Source organism: Sus scrofa, chromosome 4 (genome assembly GCF_054392235.1).
Source record: "Sus scrofa isolate SSC_HxYL_T2T_F1_AM1 chromosome 4, Sscrofa_HxYL_maternal_Yorkshire_Landrace_v2.0, whole genome shotgun sequence".
NCBI classification, from domain to species: Eukaryota; Metazoa; Chordata; class Mammalia; order Artiodactyla; family Suidae; genus Sus; species Sus scrofa.
In genome coordinates, this window is record NC_139386.1 from 114146213 (window position 1) to 114173401 (window position 27189).

At 42.5% G+C, this 27189-nt stretch overlaps 3 protein-coding genes and 1 pseudogene across 24 annotated transcripts in view; 2 read left to right on the plus strand and 2 right to left on the minus strand.

Moving 5' to 3' along the window:
* Positions 1 to 41: 41 nt before the first annotated feature.
* Positions 42 to 17225, plus strand: LOC146404200 (acidic mammalian chitinase-like). The gene is made up of 7 exons (XM_085023826.1): positions 42 to 82; positions 3443 to 3538; positions 9549 to 9650; positions 10262 to 10385; positions 10551 to 10733; positions 11683 to 11812; positions 15904 to 17225. Exons 1-6 carry the CDS (start codon positions 42 to 44, stop codon positions 11698 to 11700), a joined length of 564 nt encoding a protein of 187 aa, XP_084879952.1. The 3' UTR covers positions 11701 to 11812; positions 15904 to 17225.
* Positions 12783 to 19257, minus strand: LOC100523736 (ciliary microtubule-associated protein 3). Of its 2 annotated transcripts, XM_003125853.7 has the most exons (6): positions 19204 to 19257; positions 18834 to 18976; positions 18116 to 18214; positions 17139 to 17266; positions 15386 to 15503; positions 12783 to 13021 (listed from the first exon to the last, which is right to left on the minus strand). In XM_003125853.7, the coding sequence occupies exons 1-6, from the start codon at positions 19223 to 19225 to the stop codon at positions 12953 to 12955; spliced, it is 579 nt and encodes a 192-aa protein (XP_003125901.5). In that variant the 5' UTR covers positions 19226 to 19257; the 3' UTR covers positions 12783 to 12952. The 2 variants fall into 2 exon arrangements, with proteins under 2 accessions (XP_003125901.5, XP_013852726.2); XM_013997272.3 differs by lacking the exon at positions 12783 to 13021 and having other exon boundaries at positions 15010 to 15503.
* A 70-nt stretch (positions 19258 to 19327) lies between these two features.
* Positions 19328 to 26137, minus strand: LOC110260489 (non-histone chromosomal protein HMG-14 pseudogene; annotated as a pseudogene).
* LOC100621421 (acidic mammalian chitinase) overlaps positions 19352 to 27189 on the plus strand; it is a 68495-nt gene continuing 60657 nt past the window's right edge. For 15 of the 21 annotated variants that reach the window (XR_014844523.1, XR_014844525.1, XR_014844519.1 and 12 more), the window contains exons 1-3: positions 19352 to 19440; positions 21064 to 21151; positions 21514 to 21563. The gene's annotated coding sequence lies outside the window, so the exon portion shown is untranslated. Of the gene's footprint in view, positions 19479 to 20436; positions 20789 to 21063; positions 21152 to 21513; positions 21564 to 27189 lie in introns of all 21 variants that reach the window. The other 6 variants (XM_085023662.1, XM_085023657.1, XM_085023665.1 and 3 more) reach the window with 2 other exon arrangements.

Sequence of the window (27189 nt, forward strand, 5' to 3'; positions counted from 1 at the left end):
CAATAGTTTGGGAGCTCTGCGGATCCGTGGGAGAGAAGAGGATGGGAGGCGACAGGCTGCATGCAGCACAGGCGTCAAAGATGTAGGGGTCTCTATGCGAGGAGCCCTGGTTGGAAGTTTTCACCCCTCCAACATTATTTTGTCTCCATTATTAAAAAAATATGTGAATCAGGGCAATGCTGAATCAAGAGTTTCAGAGAAGAAAACCAAAACGCTGAGAGAGCATCTCAAGCAGGTGCTCTGAAGACCAAATCTGATCTGAAAACAATTTGGTTTTTGAGGGGAGCAGCACAGTTTTAATGAATTGGCATGCTATCTGACATTTTTGCAAACCCCATTAGGCTCTAAATGTACTCTCACATGGCCTCCCATATTCACTTTAGGCCTGAAAGCATTTCAGTCTTACACCCTGGTCTTATTGCACAGAGGTAGAAACCAAGGAATAGAGTTGCAATCATGCAGTTAGTGTTGAAATTAAGATCCAGATTCAACGTAATACATATTTCTTATTATATTGCTCTGTAACAAAGTCTTCTGCGTGCCAGTTACTGAGGCATGCAAATATAAATGAAGCATGGCTCTGGCCTTCTAGGAATTTTTCAGTCAAGTGGAGATATTGTTGTTTTTCTTTTTTAAATTTTCTTTTTAATTTTTAAATTAAAATATTTTATTTTTGTTTTTTCCATTTTTATTGCGATGCAGTTGGTATACAGCACTGTATAAGCTTAAGGTATACAGCATAATAGATATATATCATGAAATGATTTCCTTAGTAAGTTTAGTGAGCATCCATCATCTCATACAGATACAAAATAAAAGGGAAAGAAAAAATGTTTTCCTCGTGATGAGAACACTTAGAATTTATTTCCCTAACAGCTTCCACATATAATATACAGCAGTGTTGATTGTATTTATCTGCTGTACATTACGCCCTCCATACTTATTTACCTTGTAACTAGCAGTTTGTATTGTCATCCAATTCCTAATCCTCCCACCCCTTGTGTCTGGTAACCACAAGTCTAATCTCTTTTTACGTGAGTTTTTAATTTGTTGTTGAAGAGTAATTGAGCAGCAATGCTATTTTAGGTCCTGGTGCACAACCATTAAAATGGTAAGAATGGGCGTGCTTGTCTTGTTATGTTATGTTAGAGGGAAAGCTTTCAGCTTTTCCCAATTGATTATGATATGGTTGAAACTTTGTCATAATAGGCCTATATTATGTCAAGGTATGTTCCCTCTATACCTACTTTATTGAGAGGTCTTTTTTTTTTTAATCATAAATGGATGATCTTTTCCTGCATCTATTGAGATGAACATGGAATTTTTATTCTTCAATTTGTAAATGTGGTATAGCACACTGACTAATTTTTGAATATTGAACCATCTTTGCGTGCATAAAATAAATCCCACTTGAACATAGTGTGATTCTTTTAATTAATTGTTGGATTCGGTTTACTAATTTTGTAATATTTTTTGTCTTTTTAGGTCCACACCCTCAGCATATGGAAGTTCCTAGGCTAGGGGTCGAATCAGAGCTGTGGCTTCCAGCCTACGCCACAGCCACAGCCACGCCAGATCCAAGCTGCATCTGTGACCTACACTGAAGCTCATGGCAATACACGTTCCTTAACCCACTGAACGAGGCCAGAGATCAAACCCACATCCTCATGTATACTAGTTGGGTTTGTTACCACTGAACCACAATGGGAACTCCAGTAATAGTTCATCAGCTCCTGAGTTGTCGGCTACATGAAAAACCAGAGGGGCCTCTGTGGTCACGAAGCATCATTATCCAGCGTGAAAGAAACATGTTTGGAATGGACCTGGATGGGCACACCGGTTAACTGGAGATTCCAATAAATAGTGAAGTTGTTTTCCTGGAAGAAATTCTGAGATCTGAGTTGACACTTAGCAAAGTCTTTTGAAAAAAAAAAAAAAGTGGAGTAGGGGAATCACAAACAACTACATCTGAGGGTATCGACTTGCTCGTTGGTCCTGAATGAAAAGCTCATGCCAACAGGGAGAGATTACAGAGCATCATTTTGCAAAGCAATAAAACAAATAATTTTCTGGGGCCAGTTGTTAGGTTGAGAGTCACGTCGCAATGGGATTCAATGCTTGATTAGGTTGTTAGCTCAAAACCTTTCAGCAAAGGCTAAAGAAACCTCTTTTATGCTCTAGGGGAAGCTGCATCTCTCCAGTTGTTTTTAAAGTCTTGAAAAAGCATTGGTGATCATCCTATTTAGAATAGACCAGGGACCATGAAGCCATTTCACCCAGGTATGGGACGTACAGTTTAAATGATATGCCCTGAGAGTCAGCAGCTTGAACAGCAAGACAACTTATGGTGCCTGACATTCAAGAATTTCTCATTTGAGACATTGAAGTGGGCTGCTGAGGCAAATTATTGAACAAAAACCTAGAAAATATGCACTTTTCCATCTGACAGGATGCTATTTACAAAATTACTGGCTTGCTATGGTGAACTTGAGACTAATTTTGCCTGTCAAGAAACAGCTACTGCTGAGTATCTCAGCAAAGAAATTAAATACCCAATATTTGGAGACTATATATTTATTTCTAGTCTAGCTAGGGAAAGAAGTAAAACTAGCGTTCTCTTCACTTTGAACAAAGAATCCTGTGGTCTTCGGCAACTCTGCTCTAATCATTGGTGAAAGATATCCTCCTACCTCTAATATGGTTTGGTTTGGTCTGGATTTAAGATGAGAAGATTTTTTTTTTTAATTTGACTTTATTTTTTATTTTTTTATATGTTATTTTATTTTTTAATGATTTTTATTTTTTCCTTTATAGTTGGTTTACAGTGTTCTGTCAATTTTCCACTGTATAGCAAAGTGACCCAGGCTCTCTCTCTCTCTCTCACACACACACACACACACACACACACACACGCACATTCTTTTTCTCACATTATCCTCCATCATGTTCTATCACAAGTGACTAGATATAGTTCCCTGTGCTATACAGCAGGAGACTTTAATTTCTAATTGTAGTAAATGTTTTCTTATTTAAAAAAAAACTTATTGGAATATAGTGGAGTTACAATGTTGAGTTAGTTTCAGGTGTACAGCAAAGAGAATCAGATATATATATATATATATATATATCTCCATTCTTTTTCAGTTTCTTTTCCCATATAGGCCACCATAGAGTGCTGAATAGCTGTCTGAAAACTAAGCATAGAACTACCATATGATCCAGCAATTCCACTTGCATATATCCAGAGAAACGATCACTGGAAATAATACATGCACCCCAATACTCATTGAAGATGAAAAGACTTTTCTGACCTCGTGTGTTTAGATGTTTCCTCAAAGTGTTCATGGATTGCCATTGATAGTGTTTCTGTTGTTTTGTGTGTTAAGCTGCATCACTCCAGAGCCTCCCTGCCCCCACCCCGCCCTGTGCCCACACCTCCCAGGACGTTCTGTGAAGGCAAAGCTGATGGGATCTTTGGGGACTCTGATGATCTACCCAGGTCTCTTGAGTATACCAATGGTGACATTGTGGCCAAAAGGTGTGGCCACAATGTGGCCTTGTGTTTGACCAAAGCTGTAAGGGCGGTAACTCACTGGCCTTAAACAGAAAGAATGGGGCTGGGAGAGAACTGAAGCTTCCTGCAATTTGTTTCAATGCGATAAATACATGATACATTGCTTTGCCAATTATTCATAATATTCTCTTTATTTTATTATAGCGTAGAAAGTTATCTTCCTGTGGTACACCCCCACCCTGCCCCAAGGAGAGAATTTAGCACACAGAACCCTTTCGTTCATAGCTTGCATCCTACAAGAGAATGCACTTGTAGAAAGCCTAGAAAACACATTTTATTTTTTTGTCTTTATAGGGCTGTACCTGCGGCATATGGAGGTTCCCAGGCTAGGGGGCCAATCGGAGCTGTAGCCACTGGCCTACACCACAGCCACAGCAACATGTGATCTGAGCCGCATCTGCGACCTACACTGAAAACTCATTTTAAACAAACAAATTCATTACCTATTTATAGTGAACGCAAGTAAAGAATAACTTTATTTTTAGGATTCATTATTTCTCAAACTGGGCCCATTATCTGCTGAATCAGCTCTTCCTCAAACCTTCTCAAAGAGGTGTTCTCTGATTCCCCCACGATTGCAATCTCCTTGACCTTTGCAAGACTTCTTCCTGGGACATATCTAAGCCTTGCCCATTGGCAGAGATTAGGTCACTGACCTACTCTCAACCTCGTTAGTATTAGCTTTCGTTACTATCATTTTATGATTTCCTCAATACTGTTTTAAAAATGCATTCCTGGAGTTCCTGTTGTGGCTCAGTAGTTAACCAACCCGACTAGTATCCATGAAGATGCAGGTTCAATTCCTGGCCTTGCTAGTGGGTTAAGGATCCAGCATTGCCCTGAGCTGTGATGTAGGTCAAAGACATGGCTCTGATCCCTCATGGCTGTGGCTGTCATGTAGACGGGAAGCTGCAATGCCAATTCGACCCCTAGCCTGAGAACCCCCATATGCCACAGGTGTGCCCTTAAAAAAAAAAGGAAATAAATAAATAAAACTGCTTTCCTATGGCTTATGCACACTCTTCCAACTTCTAACTGGGGAATCAGCTAACAATACAAAAATATGTATCGATGGCAATGAGCAGTCTTTAAGTTACTTTATCCCTTATTAAGGAGCCAGTACGGTGAACTCCACTGCCTTCGTTTCCAGGATCACTGAGGATCCAGTTCCCTTCCTACATTGTCAGTTCACATCAATTTGCACAGTCATAAAAATAGTTTCCAGAGCCTTTGCATGAGGAAAGCTCTTCATACTGAGTCTTCAAGAAAAATTTTTAAAAATCACTATTCTCAGCGTTTCACTAAATCTAGAAATCCTCTAACCGTGCATCTTAATAATAACTACTGGGCATGCTTATTTCTATGTGTAAATAATTGTACACAATTTTTTGTTAATTTTCCAACAGTTAATTTTCCAGCAGTTAATTTTCACAACAGTCTTTTTTTTGAAACTCAGTGAATTTTACTGTATCTATAGTTGTACAGCCATCATCACAACCTAATTTTACACTTCCATCCCAAAGCCCCAGCCCAACCCCCTCCCACCACACAGTAGGCTTTTATTTATTTTTTTCTTTTCTTATTTTTTCTTTTTTATGCAAGAATCTTTTAGAAAAGGTGTTATTGTTTGCATTTTACACATGACAAAACTGAAGTTTTGTGAGATTAAGTAACTTGACCAAATTACATCTCTAACAAGTGAGAGTATTCAAACAGAGCTTTATCTGATTCCAAACCCAGCGTCTCTGTGCCAGTGCTCTGCTATTTCTATTTGGGGCTTAACAGTAATCATATCTTCCTACCATGCCTGATTTCCAGGATACTGACCGCTTTACTATTCTAGCCAAGAGCTCACTTTAGACTTACCTGAATGTAGAATTGATATGTCGTTTTCTTTCCAGAGATTACCACTGATACAAAGAAGATTCAAATTATAAACAGCTACTATAAAAATTTTATGCAAATAAAATTCATCTAAAAAATCTAGATGAATAGGTTCTAGGGATACATGAAATAATCGAATTGACATAAAAAGTAGAACACTTAGACCAATAACCTTGGAAGATATCGGTGCTGCTATTAAAAATATTCCCCAAAGCTGAAGTTCCCATCATGGTTCAGCAGAAACAAATCTGACTAACATCCATGAGGATGCAGGTTCGATCCCTGGCTTCACTGGGTGGGCTAAGGATCCGGCGTTGCTGTGGCTGTGGTGCAGGCCGGCAGTTACAGCTTTGATTCGACTTCTAGTCTGGGAACCTCCATAAGCTGTGGGTGCAGCCCTAGAAAGACAAAAAAAGACAAAAAAAAAAAATTCCCCAAAGCTACCAGAACCAGAGGGCCTATCAAACATTTAAGAAAGAATTAAGAATTTGCAAAGCATAGAAAATCTTTTCAATTTATTTACATTTCATCTAAACCTGATAGAGATAAAGAATCAGCAAATATTTATTCAGTAACTATTATTTCCCAGGCATTCTGCTAGGCCCTGGGGATCAGAAGCAAATAAGATATATAGATTTCTCTTCTTCATGGCTCTTCCAAACCATCAGAAACAAATTATATACCTAGATGAAAAAACTCAATGTAAAACATTTATCAATTTTCACATAACAATTCTTTTCTTTTCTCTTTCATTTTGGTCTTTTTAGGGCCTCACCAAAGGTACGTGGAGGTTCCCAGGCTAGGAGTCGAATCAGAGCTATAGCTGCTGGCCTACACCACAGCCACAGAAACGCTGGATCCTTAACCCATTGAGTGGGGCCAGGGCTTGAACCTGTATCCTTGGGTATGCTAGTTGGGTTCGTTACTGCTGAGCCACAACAGGAACTCCTCACATAGCAATTTCTAAATGTATTATAGTTTAAAATCCCAAAAGTGTGTGTGTGTACATGAGTTTTAATTGGATAAACTGATTATCATGTTCATCGAGAAAAATACCTTAGGGAAAATAGTCGAGAAAAAATTTCTTAAAATAGGAAAAGTGATAAAGGCTTGTCCTCTGAGAAGTCAAAATGTTGTATAAAGAAATGCTTTTGTATTTATAGAAATTTGTTTCTCTTTTTTCAAGCTAACTGGTTTCCCTTCTATTCTGTGTTATTTTCCTTTTCCCACTATGTCAGTGGTTATTTGTGGGTGCTCATACAGGTCAGGCTTTGGGGTTTCTCAGGCAGTGATGGAAGTAGGAGGTGAACAGTCTGTTGAGCCTTTCTCCAAGGGATCAGAAATATTCCTAGGTCAACTTTCAGGTTCCTCTAAAAGGGGAAAAAAAAATAGGTTTCCTCTCATTAGAATAAAACTTATTTTAGGTTTTAGACAAATGGTAAGATGTGAGGATTCCTTTTTTTTTTTTTTTTTTTTTTTTTTTTTTTGTCTTTTTGTTCTTTTTTAGGTCCGCACCCACAGCATATGGAGGTTCCCAGGCTAGGGGTCTAATCAGAGTTGCAGCTTACACCACAGCCACAGCAATGCCAGATCCTAGCCATGTCTGCAACCTACACTGCAGCACAGGGCAATACCAGATCCTTAACCCCCTGAGTGAGGCCAGGAATTGAACCTGAAGCCTCCTGGTTCCTAGTCAGATTCATTTCTGCTGCCACAGCGGGAACTCCGGAAGATTCATTTTTATATCATTTTAAGACACTACTAATTTCCTAGAAAGATCCTAGCCTGGGTTATTGGCCCTTCTATATGACAATATTTCTTTTTCCTATCAAAGGAGAATGAAAGGAATTCCCATCGTGACTCAGCAGTAATGAACCTGACTAGTATCCATGAGGATGAGGGTTTGATCCCTGGCCTTGCTCAGTGGGTTAAAGGATCCAGCGTGGCCGTGAGCTGCACCTTGGATCCTGCATTGCTGTGGCTGTGGCATAGGCCAGCAGCTGTAGCTCCGATTTGACCCTTAGCCTGGGAACTTCCATATGTCCCAGGCGCCTCCCTAAAAAGAAAAGAAAAGAAAGTACGAAAGAGGGGGTGGACCCTGTTTACTGTCAAAGATGCAGATTGGTCCTTGCTTAACTCCGTTGATGGAGGCTCTGTAGAGATGGGCTGTAAGTAGGGAAGTCTTACCTCTGAGCTGTAGGTACCTGCACGGTGAACGGGAAAGCAGCTGAGTGGAGCCAGGTCAGCACATTGATAAAGTGAGATCTGTTAGGACTTCCACCAGCAAGGTGGGCCTGGGGCAGAAATCAGGTCCTGAGAAAGGAGAATATTAAACCTCAAAGTTTATTTAGCCCTCTTCATGTGCCAGGCATACGTCCATAGAAATCAGCGGATAAGAGTATAACATCTGAAAACTACCAAAATACCCTAGTTGGGCGAGTCGGAGACTTAGGAAGCTATTGCTAAGCATCCCAGGTGGGGCTGGTGCCCCCACTCTGTTCTCCTAAGAACCCCACAATATCTCAATCTCCCCTACTAGTTTCTGAGTTCCTGGAGGGTAGGAATGGTGTCTGAATTTTGAATCCTCAATATTTAGCACAATACTGTCGCAAAACGGGTGGTTAATGATGGAGCATGACAATGTGAGAAAAAAGAATGTATACGTGTATGTGTAACTGGGTCACCATGCTGTACAATAGAAAAAAATTATATTGGGGAAATAACAATAAAAAAAAACCAACTTTCATTCAGTGTGGATGCCAGTTTCCAAATTAGCCTTAAGTGCCTCTTGCCTCCTGGTCTTCTTACACTTGTGTAATCCTCTCTCACCCTGAATAAGACTGGTCTGCATGACCAATAGGACACTGTGGATACATTGGAGGGGGACTTCCATCATGCTTAGTTTTTGGTTTTCTTACGCTGAGAGAACCAGCTGACATTCCATCAGCACTAAAGAAAGGTCAACAGGGAGGTACAGAGAACACCTGCTGATCGTCAGTACCACCCTGCCACCCGTGTGAGGGAGGAAAATTAGGAATGGACCCTTCAGACCCAGTCAAGCCTTCAATGACTGCTCCAGTCAACATCCTGACTGCACCCTGCAGCTCTCATGAGAAAACCCAATCCAGAACCGCTCAGCCAAGCTTCTCCTGAATTACAGACACACTATGAAATAATACATATTTCTTATTGTTTTCAGTGGCTAAGATTGGGATCATTTGTTATACAGCAATAGATAGCAAATAGAGTCAGGAGTAGATGCTGGTTGATATTTGGCCACAAGGTTGCTCAACACCGGACCTGCTGCAGATGAAACATCCGTTTATTCAACCAACTTTCATCAAGTGCCTAGTCTGTGTCGACTTCCAGGGATCCAGAGACAAAACTTGGCACTGGAAGTATGTGAGTCAGCGCCTTCCTTGAGACATCTTAAAGGAGGCTGGATACACTGAGGAAATTCTTGGCTCAGCCTGAGGACCTGCCTTAAGGCCAAGGCTGGCAGCTGCCCCTGCACCTGTGCCCACTCTTATCTGCCCACCTGGCCCAGGTTTGAGGGATACATCTGCTGGCAGGGGCAAATCTATGACCTTGGGGCATCAGGGTGAGATAAAACGAGTCTTGCCCTCTACAACTCCTGCCTCCCATGTAGCACTGACTATTCCCCCGGTCACACCTCTTCCCCCCTCCCCCCACTTCAGTCTCCTCCGTTTTTCCCAAGGAGCCAGGCTCTGGCAAAAGCAGTTGCTTAGATCCAGATGCCATGACCCCTCCCAGAATGAGGAGAAGGGGGCAGAGGTACCAGGTTCACGTTTCTCTGGCAGCAGCTGCCCTTTCTCCATCCCTTCCCTGGGCTGGAACAAGGGAGGACAGCTGGCAGCTTCAGCATCCTGTGTCTGTCCTGTCTTTCCCTCCAGCGCTATGGCAGTGAAATCACTGGGGGACAGGGGGAGAAGAGGAGCGGGGCTAGTCCTGCCCCTTTCCTGAACCCTGAAGGGTTCCTTCAGACCCTTGCCACTGGCCTTGAGGGTAGGGCCTGGTCCTGTAGGAGGAAAATGACACGCCTTAAATGAGTGCTCCACATCGTGACTAGCCCCCTCGTATGGTTTTCTGGCCCCCGGCTGCTGATCAGAGCAGCTGTATCTGCTGGCAAAGGAACCATTGATGCAGGATATGAAATTGCAGAGATTGGGAAGTGAGTGTGACGAGTCCCTCAGGACCTTCGAATACTAGATCAGAGATTCCTTCATAGTTTGGTAGAAAGCATTCCAAGTAGTTATGTAAACAAAGCATTGGGAAAGTTGGTACCATCAATAACCAAAAAGGTTTGGAGATTTAGTGGTCCTGGGATAAGGTAGTCACTCCTTTCAATTACCACTATAGTAGGCTTTGGGGGAAAGGAGAACAAGATTCAAGACCTTGGGAAATCCTTATATGTAATAGAAATCCTCATTAGAAAAAGTGTACAATCAGGAAAGCTGCTATCGACAAAGCTACTTACCTGTGATTCCCATAGCTCTATGGACATGGGTTTCTGAGACACACGCTCTACGACTACATTTCCTTACTCCCTGCTCTGGGTTTGCCCAGTTTCTTTTGAGGAAGTAAAGGAGACTTCCTGTCTAGCTCTGTGGGGGTCACAGAAGAAAACCTGCTCCTGGGGATACCACCCAGAAAGCCTCATCAGTGGGGCAATGTGGGTATCTAGTTGGCATCATGAATTGTCATTGCTCCTGTTTATTGCTCTTAAGTTTTCCGTAAGAAAATTCTCCTAGGATCGTGATGGGTCCAAATCTCTTGTTCCAGGCTCCTTGATTTCATCAGTGTGATGACCTATGACTTCCACGGTGGCTGGGATACATGTACAGGGCACAACAGTCTGCTGCATGTAGGATCCAAGGATGAAGGCGATGTGCGTTATTTCAACTGTGTGAGAAAGCAAACCTCAAATCATTTGCAGAGGGGAGATGGGGAAGAGCCTGGGAGCTGTGTTTGCTGGGAAAGAGGCTTTCTCTTTGGGGGGCAATGAGCTAGACTTTGTTAATCGAATGGGTCAGACACTGGTGAGGAAAAATGTCTGTGCTGCCTTCTTTAGGAATTTGCCATGAAGTACTGGAGAGCCAACGGGGTCCCTTCAGAGAAGCTCCTCATGGGGTTCCCCACCTATGGGAGGACTTTCCGGCTCAGCACTTCTGACACCTCTGTCTGTGCCCCAGTCTCTGGAGCAGGGTCATCTGGGCCATACACACGTGAGGCTGGCTTCTGGGCTTCCTATGAGGTAACCAGCATGGCTCTTTCCGGCTGAAAGGCACTGGGGAAAACTCTTCCACTGGCCGAGTTGTCCCGCTACCCTTCTACTCTTGAGATCATATACCCTGGCTTCTCATAGCTCTGAGCATGGCAGCCTGGGGAAAGACAGGTTGATGGCTGTGGAATACTTTTCACTTAAAAAAAAAAATCAATCTGGGAGCTCCTGTTGTGGCTCAGGGGTTAACGAATCTGACTAGCATCCATGAGTACGTGGGTTCGATCCCTGGCCTTGCTCAGTGGGTTAAGAATCTCACATTGCTGTGGCTGTGGTGTAGGCCAGCAGCTATAGCTCAGATTCAAGCCCTAGCCTGGGAACCTCCATGGGCCATGGGTGTGGCCTTAAAAAGACAAAATAAATAAATAAATAAATCTGAACAATTCCTGAATCTGAATTACCTTTTGGGGTTTTGAAATGTATGGCACCATCTTTTCTACAGCCCAGAGCAATACTGTAACTAAACAGTTACAGTATTTCAACAAAGGAGCCCTGGGATATGCCATATAACTTGGCCTCCCTTCCAAGCTGAATTGATGGAATTTACTCAAATTCTGGGCTGAAAATACAGAGAATGATTAGCAGTGTTTGACCAACTCTCAAGTGTTGGTGGCAGAATGACCTCAACACCCATAGTCATGTTTAACATTTCTCAACTAACCTCTAGGGACAGAATTAGAATTTCACTTGTTTGTAGCTGGTTTCACAAGAACGTTTGTCTTCATTTTTATGAAACAAAATCACTTCTGAGAAATATGTGAACTTAATGGAGATATTACACAACACCTCCCTTTCCACCCCCTCCCATCCATTCCTCTTTCTCTCCCATTTAAGTCCTTCCTCCTCCAATTACATGCCATGACCTGTCCTGTGACATACCTAACATTGCCCTCTTCATTCCCCCCCCCGCCCCCGCCCCCAGAGATCTGCACATTTCTAAGTGGAGCAACAAATGCCTGGATTGAAGACCAAAAAAGAAAAAAAAAAAATCACATTTGCTTATAAAAACAGAGTGGGTTGCCTATGACAATATGGAGAGCTATGGGTACAAGGTATGGACAGTGTCAAAAAATTACCATTCTAACTTCAAATCTCAAGTTCATCAGGAGTCCATGTGACTAAATCTGTGGTTTAAGGTTTTAAATATGCACAAAGGGAGGTAGACACCAGGCCAGTATATAGATAAGCACTTTGAATGTGGCTGCTCTGAGCTTTGATCTTTACATTCCTAGAGTAACCTGTGAGGCTTCAGACGATCCTTCAAACCGGCAAGGAGATTCTGCTGCATAGTATAGGGAACTATATCTAGACACGTGTGAGGAAAAGAATATATATATGTATGACTCGGTCACTTTGCTATACGGTAGAAATTGACAGAACACTGTAAATCAACTATAGTGGAAAAATAAAAATCTTAAAAAAATAAAAAAATCAAACTGAGGTCAGGGGTGGGGGACAGACCCCAAAAATGAGCCACTTGCGAAGTCCTCCTCCTACTCCAGACCAGGGCCGAGGAGGCCGTGGATGAGTTAATGTCGATTCCTGCTATGGCCCAAGTTCTTGTCACTGTGCCTGACTGACACATGATAGCAGCTCAGTATGTATGACGACTGACAGACCAAACAGATGATGTCATGGGGAAGGGGGAATTTTGGATTCTGTGAGTTTTACATGAATCTGGAAAAGGCAATCCAATTAGTTCTTTCTGACTCCATGCTGGGAACTCAGGCACTTGGAAGAGCTCCTAAAACATAAACATTTACCCTGCCTTTAAGTATCCTCTGCATCTAGCAAGTCCAAATACAAGCCCGAGCAAGCCATCCAAATCCTTGATCTGCAGAGACCAACAGTCTCCTGTCACCAGGCCAGTGGTAGGAAACCTAAAACTCGTGCCTGGGACTAAGAGTTAGAGGCGGGACCCACAGGTCTTTCAGGAAAGCAAAGCCACCCCACTGAACACTCAGGAGGAGCCCAGACCCATCTTTGTGTGCATACGACAAACCACCAGCACAGGGAGACGGAGCCCTCTGAACTCGTCTTTATGGCGTCATGTGCTAGTTAGGAGCCCTGGCCCCTCCCTGCGCCCCCTGCTGGCAGACAAGAGGGCCAGAACAACGCAGAAAGACAGGAGCCTCTCATCAGTGGTGGAGGTTCTGTGCTCAGGAGGAGCAAGCGAAGGCAGTCACAGGTTTTCAGTTGTAATACAGGCTTAGGTAGGCCACGCGGTTCCGATGCTTCCTAAAGTCTTTGTCTGTGGGCAGCTGCAATGAAAGAATATGATCTGGTCAATAACCCTTTTTTAAAAATGATTTTTATTGTTTCCATTATAGCTGGTTTACAGTGTTCTGTCAATTTTCTATGGTACCGCAAATTTTCTATGGTACTGGCAAAGAGACCCAGTCACACACAGATCAATAATCTAATGAGAACCCTCTGCTTTGGTCTTTCTGCACAAAACAGAACTGCACCTTAGCGTTATTGCGGCTGAGCTGAACCCACCCCCTAGCCTTGGTGCTTCTCTTAACATTGATGTGTAGTCCAGTCTCTGTCTTCTCACTCTGGAGTATATTATGCTAGAAATTAGTTTCTCTTTGGAAACTCTCCAAATATAGTGGGTGCATTTCTTGAAAACAAAGACTATGTGTTTGATTCTTCAATGTTACCCATAGGCCTTAGCAAGATGATGTTAATACATTAAGCATTTCATAAATACTTACAGAATTCATTTAAAGTTCTGACAGGAAAAAAGGAGGCACCTTTGGGATTATGATAGCTGATGGGGACTAAACTACTATTATTAACAGGCACTGTGCTAAATGCCTTACTACAGTATCTCAGTCTTTACAATTTTATCGGATTGAGTCTATTATTATGCCCATTTTAAAGATAAGAAAATTGAGGCTTAGAAAAGTTAGGGGACACACAGTGAGAAAATATGGAACTAGTATTTGAACCTAGGCAATTTATTCCTGGAATCCATGCTCTTGCCAGAAAGATCTACAGCCCCTTGGTGACCTAATACTCAAGTGATGTGATGGAAAGAGCACTGGTTTAGGAGTCACAAGATCTAGATACCAGCTGAAAACCTCCACAAGTCACTTAATTCATGTGATCCTTGAGGGATAATTATCTCAGATTACCACAGAAGATTATTTGAGGATTAAGTAAGAAAATGTGACTTTTTTCAGTCACACACTCCCCATTTAAAAATTGAGTGAAATTGGGTAACCTTCCAAAAGCTCTGCATTTGCATACATGTTGGATTGTACAACTAATAGCAGGGGAATTCGTTTTTTTTCCTTTTTAAAATTTTTGTAATTCTAAAGAATTTTATTGTAGTATAATTGTGTTAATTCCTACTATATAGCAAAGTTACTCAGTCATATCCATTCTTTTTCATATTTTTTTCTATTATGGTTTAAACATGGGCTATCGAATATAGTTCCTTGTGCTATATAGTAGGACCTTGTTGTTTATCCATCCTATATATAATAGTTTGCCTCTGGTAATTCCAAACTCTCTTTTTTTTTTTGGTCTTTCTGCCTTTTTCTTGGGCTGCTCCCGCAGCATATGGAGATTCCCAGGCTAGGGGTCTAATCAGAGCCACAGCAATATGGGATCCGAGCCGCATCTGCCACCTACACCACAGCTTATGGTAACGCTGGATCCTCAACCCACTGAGAAAGGCCAGGGATCGAACCCTCAACTTCATGGTTCCCAGTCCATGAGGATTTGTTAACCACTGCGCCACAACGGGAACTCCCAAACTCCCAATTCTTCCCTCTCCTACTTTCCACCCCCTTGGCAACCACAAGTCTGTTCTCTATCTCTGAGTCTGTTTTTATTTCATAGATATGTTGATTTAAATCTTATTTTAGATTCCCCATATAAGTGGTATCATATGGTATTTGTCTTTCTTTTTCTGACTTACTTTGCTTCATATGATAATCTTTAGGTCTATTCATGTTGCTGCAAAGAATGTCATTCTTTTTAATTATGTCATTCCTTTTTTTTATTCCATTGTGTTTATTTATGTGTGTATATATATACATGTATATATTTGAATTATACATATACATAAACATTTTCTTTACCCATTCGTCTATCAATGGACATTTAGGTTGCTTCCATGTCTTGACTATTGCAAATAGTGCTGCTGTGAATACAGGGGTGCATGTAGCTTTTTGATTTAGAGTTTTATCTGGGTATATGCCTAGGACTGAGGTTACAGGAGCATATGGTAGTTCTATTTTTAGTTTTTTGAGGAACTTCCATACTGTTTTCCATACTGGCTGTACCGACATTTCCACCAACAGTTTAAGAGGGGAACAAGGAATTTTTGAAGCTTATTCATAGAATTCTGGTAAAGAATCACTGAATTTGGAGTGGATAAGCAATGAGATCCTGCTGTACAACACACAGAACTATATCTAGTCACTTGTGATAGAACATGATGGAGAACAATGGGAGAAAAAGAATATTTATATATGGCTGGGTCACTTTGACGTAGAGCAGAAATTGACAGAACACTGTAAATCAACTATAACAAAAAATCTTAAAAAAAGAATCGTTGATACATGGGTAAGTATTATGTAAAGGGCTCCACGGAAGTCCAATCTTATCACCTCAGCTTTCAGGGTTCTTTTCTGTAGACATGGAATTTGAGCCCAGTCTGGAGGTCCAAATTTCATTGGCCAGATGATTTTCTGGGATGTCTTTACGTCTGGGTTGTAAGTGCCAGGGCTAGAAATAAAAAGATAAAATATTGAACGAGTTAGTGACCATATACAAACTTCATCAGCACCACATGGACACACACTTTAAACTAGTCCCAACTCTTTTGGAAAAGCCACAGACTGATTAAATTTTAATGTCAAGCAAGCATAGGGCTCCTCTGCCTGCTAATGTCTTTCTAAGCAGGTGTTAAGTGTTCAAGATATCTAGTCTTGACATGCAGTGAGGGTAAAAATCGAATCTAGTTTAAAATATTTCTGCAACCTTAGTATTCTTTGCTGAGAGACCAAAGGATTCTGGAAATGGTGGTTGGTAAAGAGAGCTGCCACAGTGATGCATCAGTACTGCCCATGATGTGGAATTTCTTGACAATGGGATTATTTTATAATTGCTTTGTCTTTTGGTGCAGGCTCTTTGCTGTGGAAATAACACGTGGAGTAGACATGGCAATCAAGATTTAACACACCGACTTCCTTACTGCAGCCTTGAGAAAGTTATACTTCTTCTCTGATGCATGGCTTTCTCACCTGTACAAGGACGACCTTGCCCCTGCGCCCTACATTTCCATGCATTCTGAGCGGCTTCCTAGGAGCTCAGAATGCCTCCCTTGGTCTGCAAAGCCTGTGTCCTCCAGCTCCTCCTCCTCCTGTTCTCATTTCCTCCTTGCCCACTCTACCCTAGCCATACTAGCCCTCTTTCTTTTTCCCTCACACCAAATTCCTTCCCACGTACAGCCTTTGCACTTGCTATTCCTCCTGGGACACTTGGGGACCAGATCTTCACAGAGCCAGCTCAGTCTTGTCATGGTGATTTCAGAATAGGTGTCATTTCCCTAGAAAGACCTGTCTTGACAATCCATGATAAAGTAGGTCCCTGACATAGAGTATCATCGTCCTGTTTGGTTTTCTTAGCACATCACCAGGTCACCCTACTTCCTAGTGTGCCCACGACAGTCCCAGCGTGTGGTTACTGTCTTGGTATAATTATTAGTAAGACCCGCTTTCACTCTTAGAAATGTCAGAGTCTTACCAGTAAATTACATGGCCACTCTCCTTATTGCCATTGATATTTTCTTGTTTATGTGCTTCCCATCTATCCAGACTCTAGCATGTAAACTCCAAGAAAGAGGAGGCTTGGCGGATGGGTTTAATGCAAAATCTGGAACCCGTAAAACTGCCTGGCGATTTATAAATATTTATTGAATGAATCACTAGACTTTATAATTTTATAAAGAGATCTGGAAGGCAAGAAGTTGACTCTTTAAAGACAGGTGGTTTCCTATTTAGTAGGCACGGTTGGGATATAATTCCTTCCTTTTTTTTTTTGTCTTTTTGCCTTTTCTAGGGCCACTCCTGTGGCACATGGAGATTCCCATGCTAGGGTCCAATCGGAGCTGTAGCTGCTGGCCTATGCCAGGGTCACAGCAATGAGGGATCCGAGCTGTGTCTGCGACCTACACCACAACTCACGGCAACGCTGGATCCTTAACCCACTGAGCAAGGCCAGGGATCGAACCTGCAACCTCATGGTTCCTAGTCGGATTCGTTAACCACTGAGCCATAACGGGAACTCCTGTAATTTCTTCTTTATATTTCCTGTCCCTATTGCTCTTTACCAAAGTGCACCAGAAAATGGGAGCCATACCCAGGATAAGTGTCCTTCGAGCCTGTCTTAAATCGAGGCAACAAAGAATTAAAGGGAGCAAAATTTCGTTTGTGTGTTTGCTCTTGAGGACTGACTGTCTGGTACATGCCTGGGTAAGGTGTTGTATCCTGTTTCCAAGAAAAAGATCAATATGTTAGAGGGTGAGATACACACACACACACACACACACACACACACACACACACACAAGGCTCTCTAAGTAGAAAAAACAGAATCATCCTTTTCCTATTTACATGTATCAGCTACAATTTAACCACCTCATGTAATAGAAATAGAGCTGTAATAGGTACCTAATGCTAAGATTATAGAAAAAAACCTATGGTGGGCAGAGATCCAAGGTAACTTGTTGCAGCTGCTACCCCCACCATCCCTCCATCCCACTCAGCGATTCTTTTAAAGCCAGTATCCCTCTCTCTGAGTTTCAGTGTCAGGAAAATGTCCAACAAGAGATTAGTATCCTATTGAGGACTTTAGACTTGAAACCCAATCTCACAAAAGGGTGAAGGAGTTGGAGTTTGTTTTTTAACTGACAAGGTGTGAGGCATATAAACAACACTTCCAATATTTTAATGCCCTGATTGATACTGTTTCTTCAGAGAATTGGTTTACATTCACTCACACACACACAATTGCAATGCTAATACCCAGATTTTCAGATAAGCTTCTTAAAAGAGTTTGCCCAAATGACTTTTTGTCTGAATTTCAGGCAATATCCTTTTTTTTTCTTTTTTGGCCATGCCCACAGCATGTCAAAATTCCTGGGCCAGGGATGGAACCTGCACCATAGCAGCGACCAGAGCCACAGCAGTGAAAATGCGGGGTCCTTAACCTGCTGAGATATAAGGGAACTCCATCGGGCAATATTTTTTATATAACCCCCAGCTTTACTTCCCAGTGGAAATACATGCAGCCACATAGATCACCCTAAAATCTAAGCACATTCAGGCATTTCTAACCTTGCTGATTGGCTCAAACCTCACGGCTGTTCTGGCTCCAAAAGTATATCCTTTTTTACTGGTCGGGATCTTAGAGAGGTTGTATGCCAAGCCATAGCTCTTCAGGCAATATGCAGAAATTAGAGAAAGAAAGAAAACACACACACAGAGAACAGTATATTATTAAAACAGAGTGAACCTAAGAGTATTACTAAATCTCTGCAAAAGCTGCTCTTCCTTTCCGGACTCCTCTGAATCAAGACCATACAACCAATTACATAAGTACCACAGGTAACTCTGCAAAGGAATGTGGCTGGATTGGCAGAGGAAATGACCTCTGTACACATTCCAGTGAATCCAGTCCTCTGAGCCCCACAGAGCTCAGTCTGCTCCCACGCAGCTGTCAGTCTGATTATCCAATTTCATAACCCGACCAACCAGCTCATCCACCATCTAGGTGTGGCCTAAGGGGAGACATTGATTGATGGGCCTTTGGAGGGAGGAATGGAGTGGGGGCTCTACTGGGGACCATGAGGCCAAGGCTTGCACTTGATGGGGACTCAGAGGGGAGCAACGATCCTTTAATTGCTGCCATTGGCCCTGACAGTGGTTGCAGAGGACCGGGGCCCTTTCTCATGTTGGGACCCTGAAGGTCACAAATCCCATAGGGTTTTCCTTCTAGGACACTTGGGTATCTTTCGTCTGGGAACTGAGACCTTAAGGGAACGTGCATACTCACATCTTCTGTTAGGTAACATCCAGGCCCTAGGTGGGGTGCTCCCCTGAGAGGGAGAAACTTGTTTCCCAACAAGCTGGGGGGAGAGAAGTGAGGAAAGAGCTTCCTCTGTTGACATGTTCCAAAGGAGTAGTCAACCAGTGTCTCTGGAGAGCAAGAACGAGGAGAAACGCCGCATGAGGGAAGGCCCCTTTGACCAAGTGAGCGCTTGGGGGTCAGGCGGGGTTGGGGAGGGGGGGCCGAGACCCGGGTAGACAAATGATCTTAAAGTAACCCTGACCCACTCCAAGGCGCGGGGTTAATTACATTTCCCTCCTTTGGCCCTCATTCTTTCCCAGCCTCCTCCTTCTACTCTTGACTCAGCCCTCCTCACCTGTTTTGCCGAAGCACATCATGCGAGTGCCACGAGGGCCAGCCTTTGTGTACTGCATTGCCTAGGAAACAAAGGCTGTCGGGCAAGCCCGCTCCGGAGTTCCGTTCGTGGATGGGAGTGGCTCCTAGAGCGCCTGCGCAGCCGGTGGGGCTGCCAGGAAGAACCGCAGGGCGGAAGCCTGCACCCCCGGAGCCCAGGAGCCCAGGAGAGCGCGTGCAAGGCGAAAAGAAAGTGAATGTATGTGTACAAAGGATATGAACGACACTTTCTAAAGAGTGAGAAATTACTTCAGCTTGAGGGATATTGATGAAACACGACACTCAGGCGAACCGTGTTTCTGCATAGAATCCTGAATTAGATAAGAAAGATACGTTGTTGGCACTGTTGCCAAATTTGAATAGGGTCTGTGGATTTAATGGTCGTGTTTATCAGTGTTGGTTTGCAGACTGGTGGGTCGTATGGGCATAATCTATGAGAGAATCCCCTGGAAAGTAACAGTAATATTTTGAGGGTGGTTGGGGAATCATATCAGAAATAGTACATAAATAGGAGAGGTGGAGAGAGAGGGAGGGAGGTAATATTTAACAATTGAGGAATTTGGGTGAAGGGGTAGGGGAATCTTTGTATTGTTTTTGCAGCTTTTCCTTAGGTTTGAAACTGTTTCAAAACAGAAATTAAAAAAGATATCATTACCAGAATGAGAGTGTAAGCCAAGAAGGATCGTAGTAAAAAAAAATCTAGACCTGCAGTATCCAATACTGTAGCCATTACCCATATGTAACTCTTGAGCACTTGAAATGTGGTTAGTCCAATTGTGATGTATAAAATACACACCAGATTTTAAAAACTTTGAAAACAAGAGTGCAAAATATCTCAATATAAACTTTATATTGGTTGTATATTTAAAGAATATTTTGATATATTTTATATACAGTATTAATATTAAATTTAATTTTTTTACTCTTTTTAAATTTGGCATAGGACATTTAAAATTAGACACACTGTTCACATGATAGTGCCATTGGATGCTGCTGATCTAGAACATATAAAGCACTATTACAGCTCAATAAGGAATAGAACCTAATTATAAAATAGGGAAGGAGTTGAATGTGCGCCTCAGAAAAGAATGTCCAGTCTAGGTTACTGTATCTTTCTCTTTCTTCCCATTTTCTTCTTCTTATGTGAATTCATTCTCTCTCTCTCTCTTTTTTTTTTTTTTTTTTGGAATGCCAGGCTTAGCAATGGAGACTCTGGCATTAAAAATCACCCTTTGGGTGTTGGCAGGTGTTGCATGGAAGGATAAAAGTGGGACGTTAAAGATTGAGCCTCTCTGGCAGTTGAGCTTCAACACTGCAGATTCAGGACAGCTGTTTGGAGCATTTATGTACTTAGCCAGTCACTGTGCAAGACATCACACATATTTTTAATGACCGTGTAAGACATGTATTCAAATCATTCAACAAATTCGTGTCCATATAACTGGGAAGATGTAACTATGTCGGACTGTGTGCTTTCGAGAGCATTGTGGAGATTCATCCTTGTCTCCCCAGAACTTATTTTCCCATCTTTTCTCATTGGAAGCAAGGTAATGGATTTTTGCCAGCCATTCCATCTTTCCCTATCTCTTTCTAAAAGCTTTCCTATCTAATTTTCCAGTCTGTGACTAGGAAAACAGCAATACAAGCATAAAGCCAAATGGCTTGAGAGTTAGCGAAATCTTTTAATGATATGGGCTTTGCTTCTATAGGAATAACTTAGTTTGTTAATTTGGTGGCAATGGACTATGTAATCCTAGAAGCGAATTGCTGTCTTGGTGTAATCCAAGTTTGCTTCCCTCCCACTCCTCCCCGTCTCCAACAGGTGCTTTGAATTGTGGGAGCTGGATGAGAATGAGACACTCATTGTCAGCACGTTCTGCAAGTATGAGCACATGGCTGTTGTGTCCACAGTAAGTGTCCTGAAGTCTGGCACATTAACTGTCAGTGGTGGCAAAGGCTTCTGCTGCATCCCTGCTCTCATCACTCATGTGATACAGTAACCTAGAGACTCATGTTTGTCTTTAGAGTCATAGTAGCTTCACTAAGTAACATTTGGGGCTCATTGTAAGAACCCACTGACAAATTAAGATATGTCCCTAAGCTTTCCTTAGAGATTCTGCAATCCACTGTGAAAGCAGACCATAGCAGAAGTCCCATAGGCAGAGACATAGAACTTAGCAGTTAAGGGAAGTTCTCATTCAAACACACGTGTTTATTTAGATAAAATTAAGTGTAGGTCAAAATTAAGTCTCTGTTTCCTTTTGTTTCTTAGCGTCAAAGTTTGGAACCTCGTTTAACAGATGGTTTTACATTCACACCAAGGTAAGTGCATGGTCTTTTCTTTTCAGTCCTGACCTTGGCTATTTTGTTTTTAGGTGGTACTAGGAAGCCACCTGGAAGAGGCTTTCCTTGGCCAGAGTCAAGGGCAAAGTGACTGGATGCCCAGTCATTGACACAAATGATGCACTTGCTTTCTTTCCCACTGGAGCTCTGTTGAGCCAATTGGCACAGCGGATCCTAAGAGGAAGGGCTGGTTCCTAGCTGGATGAAGCACTTTACATTTCCTGGATGAGGGAACGAAGGGGCCAGAGTTGTTCTCTTCCTGCTTTATCATTGAAACTTGCCCGTGGCTCATGTCTGGCAAGGGCAGGAGTGGGGAATGTTAATATCAGGGTGGTTAAAAGGACATCAAAGGAGGAAAACCTAGTTTTTGAAGAACCACGTTACTTAATGTAAAAAATGTTAGTTTGGATTCAGATAGATCTGGGCTGATGAAGGCAATTCACATCGATTAGTGATGGCCACCAAGACATTTGTAAAACTAATTGAAGTCACAGTAGGAATGACCATCACAATTTTGGTTAAATATCTCTGCCATAGTAAGAAAAAAAAAAAGGGGTGTTCAAGATAGAAGACGACCTCCAAATAATCAGAAATGTAGCATCACATGTAGGATTATTCACAGACCCTTGATTTGAGAGTAGTTTCAGTAGAGTGAGCAGACTTCCCTGTGACGGGTGGAAATGGGCTCCTTTTTTTTTTTGGTTTGTTTGAAGTCGTACAAGCGTGTATTCTCCATTTAGTTTCACTCGTTCCAATGTCTGAGCACCAGGGAGTAGACCCATTTCCCTATCTTCATTGTTCTTACTCTAAAATCCATTAACCAGACCCATGATGTTCCCCTGCTGATTTCAGGTGCTCAGAACACCAAAGGCTGAGGTTGGCTCAAGTGCAGTTGCAGGTGGCTCCAGACATCAGGCTGCTTCTCCAGGGTCTCTCCTGCCCCGCAGAACAGTAGGAGGCTGGTCATTAATTACCAGCTACGTGAGCATTTCCTGCTGATTTACAATCGCACTATTGGCAGCAAAATCACCCAAGCTCTGAGTGCTCTGAGCTTCTAGCCGTGTTTGTTCTAGGCTGCACGATAGAAAGGGCTGGAACTTGGGAAGATATAGGTGAGAGGGTCCCTGCAGTTTATTTTTTTATCACTGAGCGCCACAGAGGACTCTAATAAAAATGTTCCTGTCGTGGCTCAGTGGAAACGAATCTGACTAGCATCCATGAGGACGCAGGGTGGATCCCTGGCCTCGCTTAGCGGGTTAAGGATCTGACATTGCCATGAGCTGTGGTATAGGTTGTAGCCGTGGCTTGGATCTGACATTGTTGTGGCTGTGGTGTAGGCTGGTGGTACAGCTCTGATTTGACCCCTAGCATGGGAACCTCCATATGCCTCCTAAAAAGACCCCCCCCCCAAAAAAAAGTAACAATAAAAGCAACTCTGCTCTAACTGGGGTTTTTCACCCTTGGAGTTATCGATGTTCAGTTCTGGATAATTCTTCGTTGTGGGGGCTATCTTAAACTATAGGAGGTTTAGCAGCATTCCTGGCTTCTACTGACTAGGTTCTAGTAGCACCGCTGCCTCCACTGTGCCAACCAAAAATGCCCAGAGACATTGCCAAATGTCTGTGGGGCCAAATTATTGCCCACTTGAGAACCACTGGCTTAAGAGGTGAAGAAAGAGGCCATTATATGGATGTGCAGGAATACATTTATCTGTCTCCAAGTAACAATCTCCCAGTCAGTGAGGATTTCTCTTTTGTTTTGTTTGTTTTTTGTCGTTACAAAGAAGCCTGCAGTGAACATACTTGGTGCACCTGGGCAGACCTATTTGCATGGCAGACTTCTAAAAGTGGAGTTGCTGGGTCATAGGATGTGCTTAGAATTGTGATGTCCTCAAAATGACTTCTAAAGAAATTGAATAAATACTAAGAATGTGAAATAGAAGGGAAAACAGTAAGAGGCACCACGTGTGTGGCTGTGGGACCTAGAAGGGTCTTATGGAGCAGGTGGATTTTGAGCAGAACTCGGAAGCCCAGGTCGAATCCTGCTGGCCAGAAATGACAAGCTGAGAAGGACCTCCCAGGTAGTGGAGAGCAGGTCCACCGACACCAGGTGCGTAGGGGCACAGAGGGACAGCCTTTGCAGTCGTGGAGGTGGCCGTGTCTCTCCAGTCTCTGCCCTGCACTGGCTCCTGGAGCTGTTTTCCTGCTAATCTGATGAAGTGTGGTTAGTTAGGAGTGATGACAAAGCTGAAGTAATGTTCCTTTCTTTTTAAGCCCTACTCATGGCCTACAGAAGTTTTACGGCCGGGGATGCAACCTGTGCCGTATCAATGAGCCAAGCCACTGCAGTGACAAAGCTGGATCTTTAATCTGCTGTGCCACAAGGGAACTCTGAAGTAGTGTTCTTTTTTATTTTTTTGCTTTTTAGGGCCACACCGGTGGCATATGGAGGTTCCCAGGCTAGGGATCCAATTGGAGCTATGGCTGCCACCCTACGCCACAGCCACAGCAACGCAGGATTTGAGCCACGTCTGCAACCTACACCACAGCTCAGGGCAATGCCAGATCTTTAACCCACTGAGCAAGGCCAGGGATCGAACCCGCAACCTCATGGTTCCTAGTTGGATTCGTTTCCACTGCGCCACGACAGGAACTCCTGATAAGAGATTTTGATAGACTGAGGCTTTAACAAACCAAAAAAAAAAAAAAATTACCTTACACATTAACTTCTGCAGCCCAACATGAATGCATCTCTGTCTCTGCCGAGTGTGGTCTTCAGCACAGTGCTGGGTGCACAGCCCATTCTCAGTGCCTCCTTGATTGTAAGAACCTAGTTCTCCCTGTCTTTCTGACTTTTTTTTTTCTTTTACAATTGAGATTTATTGGCTGTTTTTCTTGTCTTTTTAGGGCCACACCCACGGCATATGGAGGTTCCTAGGCTAGGGGGGTCTAATCAGGGCTGTAGCCGCCAGCCTACACCACAGCCACAGCAACGCCGGATCCCAGCTGCATCTGCAACCTACACCACAGTTCATGGCAACGATGGATCCTTAACCCACTGGGTGAGGCCAGGGTTTGAACCTGGAAACCTCATGGTTCCTAGTCGGATTCGTTAACTACTGAGCCATGACGGGAACTCCCTATTGGCTGTTTTGAGGGTCAGTACACAGACATTTCAATTTGTACACAATTCTTAACATATGTACCAAAAAGTCTAAGAAATCAAATGGCTGTGATTCTTTTCTGAACAGTTGTTCCAGTGAATTTCCAGCTTAAAATTTGGAGACAAATTTTCCTTAATAGGCAAATAAGTACCAATATCTTCAAATGTTGGTAGGCTAAGTCCCACTAATTTACAATTTAATATTATATACACTATAAACTCTAGTTTTCAATTGCTCACAGCACATTAACAAAATTACTAGGAAAACTTACCACCACAACCAAAGATATTACAGGGTGCACAGATTTCCGACAAGGGGAGTCAAGATCAAGGAGTGGTTTGCTTTAGGAAACAGTTTTACGGGAAACAACATGGGAAGAGAAGTAAATTTAAATGTTCGCGATGTTTAGTGCACAAAGGACTCGTAATTGCCATTTAGTAAGTTTGTGTTATAGGGTATAAAAGCTACCCCATCTACGGAATGTTAAGCCAACACCCAAGACAATCAAAGCCTCCCATATTCAATATCCCACTATTTTTTGTTCTACCGAAAAAAAAAAAAAAAAAACCAACAAATAATTTCACTTCTTAAAAAAAATGCATTTACACTTAAAATGGGGTGTGGTGGGATTGTCTCCTTGAAAATGTTTCTAGAGCTACTAAAAAAAGTACATATACAAAATAGTTGATGAAAATATTCCTCTGGATTGTACAAGAAGGGAGACAGGGACACGGACAGGGCCAGGCGTGTGGTATTTATGAGACTTGGCTTCTTTCTCTCCTGCTTGATCAGAGGCTGGGCTCTCCTCCTTTGTAGTTTCTCTGTTTTCTGCAGGTAAATCTTCTTTAGTCTCTGGTTAGTCCCTTGAGCCTGTTTTCCCTTTGCTTCCCTTTCCTCTTTTATTTGCACCTTTTTTGTCTGAAGATTTATCCTTTCCTACTGCCTTTTTTTTTTTTTTGGCTTCATTTTCACTTTAGCAGGAGCGGGTTGGGCCAACAACCTTGCCCATCTGCTCTGGGTCTCCCTTTGCCACCCTGCCTCAGAACTGACCTTCCTCCTGGGGACCTTGGCGGCAGGGCAGGCCTGTGCTGCAGGCCACCGGATGCCAAGAGCCCCGACTTTTTAAAAAATGCAGTTTTTTTTATTGCTTTTTAGGGCTGCATCCTCGACATGTGGATGTTCCCAGGCTAGGGGTCAATCGGAGCTCGGATCCTGCATTGCTGTGGCTGTGGTGTAGACCAGCACCTGTAGCTCTGATTCAACTCCTAGCCTGGGATTGTCCCTTTTGAGAGGAAGCAGAGTATGTGGTTAATGTGTATCCAGAGCCAGACTGTGTTTGTTCTCATCTTGGCTCTTGTGTGACCTCGGGTACATTATTTACCTTCTTCATGCTTCAGTGTCCTTAGTGGTAACTTCAAGGACTAAATGTGTTGATTAATATACTTGAAACACTTAGGAGAAAGCCTGGCACATGGTTTGCATCCCATACTCCTGACTGCTTTCTTAGAGCCTTCTCTTACCCATTTCCTTCATAACCACATCTGAAGTAGGCATTGGAGAGTTTTAAAGTCTATTTTATCTCATCTAAGAATTGCTACTTCAGTTTTCTTTTCCTTTCCATTTGCATGTAATACATTTTTCTATCCCTTCATGTTCAGTGTGTGTGTCTTTATATCTGCAGTGAATCTCTTGCAGGCAGTATATTGTGTGTCTTTTTTTAAAAAATATTATTTTTTTTGTTTATTGTAGTTTTATTTATCTTTTTCCAGTATCATTTATAGTGTTCTGTCAATTTTCTCCTGTACAGCAAAGTGACCCAGTCACACATACATATATATTCATTCTTTTTCTCACATTATTCTCCATCGTGCTCCATCATAAGTGACTAGATATAGTTCCCAGTGCTACACAGCAGGACCTCATTCTTATCCATTCCAAAGGCAATAGTTTGCATTTATTAACCCCAGATTCCCAGTCCACCCCCCCTCCCTCCCCCTCCCCCTTGGCATCTACAAGTCTGTTCTCCAAGTCCATGAGTTTCTTTTCTGTGGAAAGGTTTATTTGTGCTGTATATTAGATTCCAGATATAAGTGCCATGGTATTTGTCTTTCTCTTTCTGACTTACTTCACTTAGTCTGAGAGTCTCTAGTTCCATCCATGTTGTTGCAAATGGCATTATTTTCTTCTTTTTTATGGCTGAGTAGTATTCCATTGTGTATACATGCCACATCTTCTTAATCCATTCATCTGTCAGTGGACATTTAGGTAGTTTCCATGTCTCAGCTATTGTGACTAGTGCTGCAGTGAACATATGGGTACATGTGTCTATTTCAAGGAAAGTTTTGTCTGGATATATGCCCAGGAGTGGGATTGCTGGGTCATATGGTAGTTTATTTAGTTATTTAGTATATTTAGTTTTCTGAGGTACCTCTATACTGTTTT